The following is a 6,748-nucleotide window of genomic DNA, read 5'->3' on the forward strand; positions in this document are numbered from 1 at the left end:
GAGGAGCAGGAGTGCCAAGGAGCAGCAAGAGCACCAGGGACCCGACCTGGGCATGGCCAAGCAGCGCGGGGCCTAGTTCTGTCGAAGATCAATTGGATCCTTCTATTGGAAAGAGCAGTGGATTTCACTAAAGAGCACAGAAAGAGAGGAGAGGCGAGACTTCAATAAAGAGCGCAGAGTGGGGCAGCATGGTTAGCACTGCTGCCTCACAGTGCTGAAGACCCCTGTTTGATCCGGGTCACTGTCCGTGTGGAGTTTGCACATTCTCCCAGTGTCTGCATGGGTCTCACCCCACAACCCAAAGATATGCAGGGTATTTGGATTGGCCATGCTAAATTGCCACTTAAATTGGAAAAAAACATTTTAGAATATTTTTCAAAGAGCGCGGAAGAGGCGCGGCTTCAATAAGAGTTCACAGAGTGTGTCGAGACCTCAATAAAGAGTGAATAGAGAGGAAAGACTTCAAAAGAAGCATAGAGAGAGAGATAAGGCTTCAATAAAGAGCAAAGAGATAGAGATGTAGTACTGGACAGCACCAAGGGGAGATCTCTGGAACAGTCAACCAAAATTAGAGCTGGTGTAGGGGCTACAAAGGAGAGAGCCGATTGGTAAGTAGTGTGTAAGTTTTATCCAATTTAAAGCTACATTAAGAAAAAGTAAGAGTTCTACCATTTTGCAAAATAACAAATAATTCTTCAACTTGGAATAAATTTAACGTAAGCATCTTTCAAATGAAAGCATGACTAGGGAGCTCAGTCCCCTGTTTCGCAGCCTGCAGTATACAGGAATTCCTAGGCTTTCCGTGTAATCTGAATAACCATATTTACAGGAAGTCACACAGGTCTGATCAGTTTGAGAGCCAGGTTTCAGAGCTTGAGCATCGGCTGGAGGCACAGCAGTGCAGACACGTGGCTGAGAGGTTTGTGGATAGCATGTTTTTTAGACGTGGTTACCTCACAGCTTAAGGGAGCGCAGTCAGAGAGGGAATGTGTGACCCCCAGTCAGGAGGAGGGCAGCAAGCAGATAGTCAGGAAACCCCGCCCGCTATGCGTCTCACTCAATAACGTTTTTGGTGTTAGAAAAGAGAGTGACGGTTCCCCGGGGGTGTGCAACTAGAGCCAGGATCACAGCACTGAGTGGCTCAGCTGCAGAAGAGGGGAGGAGTAAGAGTGGAAGAGCAATAGTGGTAAAAGACTCAATAGTGAGGGCAGCATGGTAGCATTGTGGATAGCACAATGGCTTCACAGCTCCAGGGTCCCAGGTTCAATTCCAACTTGGGTCACTGTGCGGAGTCTGCACATCCTCCCCGTGTGTGCGCGTGGGTTTCCTCCGGGTGCTCCGGAGTCCAAAGATGTGCAGGTTAGGTGGATTGGCCATGATAAATTGCCCTCAGTGTCCAAAATTGCCCTTAGTGTTGGGTGGGGTTATTGGGATAAGGGGAGGTGTTGACCTTGGGTAGTGTGCTCTTTTCAAGAGCCGGTGCAGACTCGATGGGCTGAATAGCCTCCTTCTGCACTGTAAATTCTATGATTGCAGCCAGGCATTTCTGTGACCATAGATGGGACTCTAGTATGATGTGTTGCATCCTTGATGCCAGGGTCAAGGATGTCACTGAACGGCTGCAGGACATTCTGAAAGGAGAGGGTGAAGTCGTGGTTCACATTGATACCAACCACATAGGCAGAAAAAAAAGACATTAGGTTCTCCAGCAAGAATTTATGGAGCTAGATATCAGATTACTCTTACTTCTCCCCTCGATAATCTCTGTTACATCCTGTGCGCCATGTGCTAGCGAGTATAGGAAAAGGAGGATAGAGCAGATGGGTGCAGGAGGGGGGACTTTAGTTCCCTGGATCACAGACAATTTCTGGGGAAGGGGAGTCCTGTACACGTAGGACTGGTCGCATCGGAGGGACCAATTGTTAGTGCTGTTGGGGGCGGGGCGTTTAAACTAACTTGGCAGGGGGTGGGCCACAGTGTGGAGGTACTAACCATAATGGACTGAATAACTCAGAAAATTAAAAGCACCAAAAGAATAGCAAAATACCGCAGATGCTCAATCTGACATCAAAACAGAAAATGCTGGATAAACCCGGCAGGTCTGTCTGGAAGTGTCTATGGAGAGAGAAACACAGACTCTGCCAGACCTCCGGAGCTTCTCCAGCATTTTCTGTTATTTGAAATTAAAAGCACTAACTTAGGTGGGAAAAGCAATTTTGCAGCGAGGTCTTGTACAAATCCCATCGTTGCTGGTCATGAATATAAATTGTGGAGATTAAGAACGTGTTTTAAGTACAGCTGAACTCATTACTCAAATAATTAAGTAAATTAGCGTGCACCAAAAATTAATCAAGTGATTGATTGGAACAAAAATGTGCCAAAATGTGCCTGACAGTTTATATTTAATTTGCTCCTGAAGAATTGAATGAATGGCAACAATCCCGGGGTTTGGTGTTACTTGCAAAATCATGTAAACAACATCAATCTTTTAATTTAATCGATGAATTATCTCAATTCGACCATACTTTCACATAGTTGTCACAAACAACCCCAGAACCACATCTTCATTAATACCTAATTAAACAGCATTTACGCCAATCAAATCCGCATGTGCAATAAGGGATGGGTACCTTATAGGGTCCCACAAACAACAAAATGACTACTTTCTCGATCTACGCGAAAGGACATGGAAAATCAACAGCATAGCATAGATTTAAATTATCTGCTGATTAAAAGTCGCTTCAGAACACCGGGTGTTATTTGTACGCGCGAAAATGGAAGGAACAGTGATGCATGAGCAACTGGAAAATGCAAAAAGACTAAAAGAATTCAAATACTATTTCAATGATAAGGGACAACTCCGGCACACTGAAACAAACCAGCCATTTGATTATAAACGATGTAGCAATTCCATGAAGTTGAACCACCAGTGGTACAAAGCCTTTGGGACAATTCTGGCCCACTACGTGTATGAACTCTTGGAGAAAGAATGTCGACTGAAGCGAGTCTATATTCCCCTTGATACAGCAGAGAATGGCGATTCTCAAAGTTTCTGCTTCATGACTGAAGGTGCTTTGACTAACCCTTCCAAGTTAATTGTTCTCCTGCAGGACCGTGGAGTTATGCGGGCCGGCACATGGTCCCAGCAATTGATTGTGCATGATAGCCTGAACACTGGCACTCAAATCCCTTTTATTAAGCAAGCTCTCGTGGAGCAGTATGAAGTGATGGTATTGAACGTCAATGACAACTTTACGGATATTAAGCAAGACGATGGCGCCGAAGAGCAAACAACATGTGATTCTGATCAACAAGAACATAACTTGAAGCTTGAACAAATACCAAAACTAGGTTTTGAAAGTCTTGAAGCGCACACCATCTACGTTTGGGACCACTTTATATCGACCTCTCCTGATATGAGTGTAGCCTTCATTGTCCATGGTTACGGCGGATTAGCGTTTGTGAACCTCCTGAATGAGCGGAAAGATGTAATGAGCAAAGTCTACGCTGTGGCGTTCATAAACTCTGCCCATGATGTCGATCATCAAAACGTTGGGCAAATAGGTCGGAATTGGATCGGAAAAAGAAGTCGCCACTGGTTATTGAGCGCCAAACCCCTAGACAAGCTTGTGCCCTCCGTGAGGACGGGCTGTGCGCAGGTTTCCGCGGGCACTCAAAACCATGACTTGGCCCCCACAACCTGCCTTCACTCTGTTTTCAAGTACTTGAAGAAAATTTCAAATGTGCAGAAAACTAATCCATTCGTCCGATCGCCAATTGTTACAAGAAGCTTCAGTAGGAAACTGAGAGCAAGAACAAAAAGAAAGAGAATGTAGCAATGCCTGTCGAATTGTGTAAATGAATCCAACAAAACAACAATACTTAATGAAACCTGGGACAGTAGGGGTCTAACCGCTGAAATGTCAACGAATGTTCTCTTCGTGGATGCTGCCTCTGGTATTTTTGTTTTGTTACAGATTTCCAGCAGCTTGATTTCTTTTTCGTCCTTCGCAATGGATTGTGCATTGCACAAACAAACACTTTGGTGCCCCCAGCCTAAATTTCACTCTAAAACGACTAAGATTGTACTTTTGTGGTTGAAGTAACGTTGTTTGTTTACCTAGGGAGAAATATTTTTCTTCTATTCCTCTTGTTCACTCAGATTTAGCATGTTTGATGTATTCTGTGGCCTATTGATATATGGATGGTGTGAGAGATATATAATTAATGTACTCTAATGCAACAATTGGGGTTTCTCAAAAGAGGTAACCTAAGCACTTCCTTCCTCAAAAAAATTAAAGCTTTCCAGAAAGTGGTTTACGTTGGTGTGTTTCTGTCAATACAAATCTGAACTCTTGAGTTTGAAGATGTCCTGTTTCTGAAGGTAAAACATTTATTTTTAAAATGGATGAATGTCTCGAAACATAGAACATAGAACATAGAACAGTACAGCACAGAACAGGCCCTTCGGCCCTCGATGTTGTGCCGAGCAATGATCACCCCACTTAAACCCACGTAACCTGTATACCCGTAACCCAACAATCCCCCCATTAACCTTACACTACGGGCAATTTAGCATGGCCAATCCACCTAACCCGCACATCTTTGGACTGTGGGAGGAAACCGGAGCACCCGGAGGAAACCCACGCACACACGGGGAGGACGTGCAGACTCCACACAGACAGTGACCCAGCCGGGAATCGAACCTGGGACCCTGGAGCTGTGAAGCATTGATGCTAACCACCATGCTACCGTGAGGCCCCAAAACAATCTTGTGTATTACTCGCATCAAAGTTTTAAAACATACCAGTAACACTGAGAAACGGCAAAAACATTGACTCCAGTTTATTAGATCTGTATCAGATGAATTAAGAATTCAGTCAGTCTTGTTTCACCCCACCCTATCACTTTCCACATAGACTATTGTGTAATTTCCACTTCTACATTGGATCTGCTCATGTCTCGTTTTTATTACTGTACTGAATACAGCTAGCAATAAAGTCACGAGTGTTAAAAACCTGTAACCTTGTCTGGATTTTGATTAATGGTAAGAGTCAGTCACCAAACATTAGAAACTTCCAGGTTTGATTCCGGAGTTCAGCTGAATTAGCTGATAACTACCCACTGTAATGCTCGTTGCAGAAGAATTTTGTTACATTAAGTGTAGTAATGGTCTGTTACTTGAAAAACAACGGCTGTAAACAGCTTAGTGTGTAGAGTTGGACAGTGCCATGGAAGCCATAATAATGTGACAAACGTGAGTACCTACTTGGACAGAATTATCCAATGCTGCCTTCATTGTCTTTTTATGCTGTATGTTTAATTTTCAAAACTAAATAATTTGAATGAATTATTCAGGCATTAAACCATTGCTTGTGCTCATTTTGTAGCCTTTAATCAAAACACATGCTACATCTGAGTGAACAAGAGGAATACAAGTTCACTAGTCTGTGTTTTGATTAAAGGCTACAGAATGAGCACAAGCAATGGTTTAATGCCTGAATGTACCAAAGGGACAGGACAATATTTTTAAAATCTGAGCAGTCAGCCGATATTACGGTAATATTAAATAGTTGATCTCCACTTCTGGTTTGTGGAGGGAGACATCTTCAGTGGTTCATGTGCTTGATCGCTATCCATTTCCCACTTCTGCAACATGTATATGGCTTGAAAGAAAAAAGCATATGGTCGCAAAGGTGAGTGGCAGGACAGAATATAAAGAACAGTAAATAATGACTAAAAGATTGACAAGGTGGGAAAAAATATGATATTGGAGGAAGCTAGTTAGACTGTTGAGAGTTTCCAGAAAGGAAAAGAATAACTCTAGTCAGTATGGGTTATTTAGAGAATGGAGAGTTAATGGAAAATAAGGAAATGGAAAATGGATGAATTGAACAGATATTTTGCATTTGTCTTTCACTGTACAGGATACAAAAAAGACCCCAGAAATAATCGTGAATCAGGAGGTGAAAGGGACGGAGGAATTTAAAGCCATTCCCATCATGGGTGATGCAGTGGTTAGCACTGCAGCTTGGGGTGCTGAGGATCTGGGTTTGAATCCCAACCTTTGGTCACTATCCGTGTGGAGTTTGCATATTCTCCCCGTGTCTGCATGGGTTTCACCCCCACAACCCAAAGATGTTCAGGGTAGGTGGATTGGCCACGCTAAATTGCCCCTTAATTGGGAAAAAAAATAATTGGGTACTCTAAATTTATTTTTTTTAAACATTCCCATTACTAGGGAAATGTTACGTAGAAAATTACAGAACTAAAAGCAGATTGGTCCCCAAGTCCTTATTGACTTCATCCAAGGGTCTGAAAAGAAATGGCTGCTATGATAGTGGATGCATTGTTTCAATTGGCTGCTGAGATAGTGGATGCATTGTTTCAATTTTTCAGAATTCCCTAGATTCTTAAAAGTTTCCATCAATTTGCGAATCGGACTTGTCTATTCAAGAAAGGAAGGAGACAGCAAGAAACTACAGGCTAGTTAGCTTAATGTCTGTCGTAGGGAAATTACTGCAATCTATTTTAAGAAGGTTAGAGTGGAACACTTATGAAATCTTTACAATCAGAGTCAATGTGGTTTTGTGACCGTGCAATCGTGTTTGACTAACTTCTTGGAGTTCTTTGAGGAAGTAACAAAGAATGCTGATATAAAGGAGAATGTATGGATATGCTGTGATTTAGATTTCCAGAAGACATTTGACAAGGTGCCGTATCGGGTTGCTATGCAAAACAAGAGCTC

At 42.8% G+C, this 6,748-nt stretch overlaps 1 protein-coding gene across 1 annotated transcript; it reads left to right on the forward strand.

Annotated features, from left to right (window-relative positions):
• Positions 1-1,452: 1,452 nt before the first annotated feature.
• On the forward strand, positions 1,453-4,315 carry LOC119968876 (putative protein FAM172B). Its single transcript, XM_038801805.1, has one exon. It carries the CDS (start codon positions 2,775-2,777, stop codon positions 3,834-3,836), a length of 1,062 nt encoding a protein of 353 aa, XP_038657733.1. The 5' UTR covers positions 1,453-2,774; the 3' UTR covers positions 3,837-4,315.
• Positions 4,316-6,748: the final 2,433 nt, after the last annotated feature.

The sequence above is a fragment of the Scyliorhinus canicula genome, chromosome 7, assembly GCF_902713615.1.
Source record: "Scyliorhinus canicula chromosome 7, sScyCan1.1, whole genome shotgun sequence".
Lineage (NCBI taxonomy): Eukaryota > Metazoa > Chordata > Chondrichthyes > Carcharhiniformes > Scyliorhinidae > Scyliorhinus > Scyliorhinus canicula.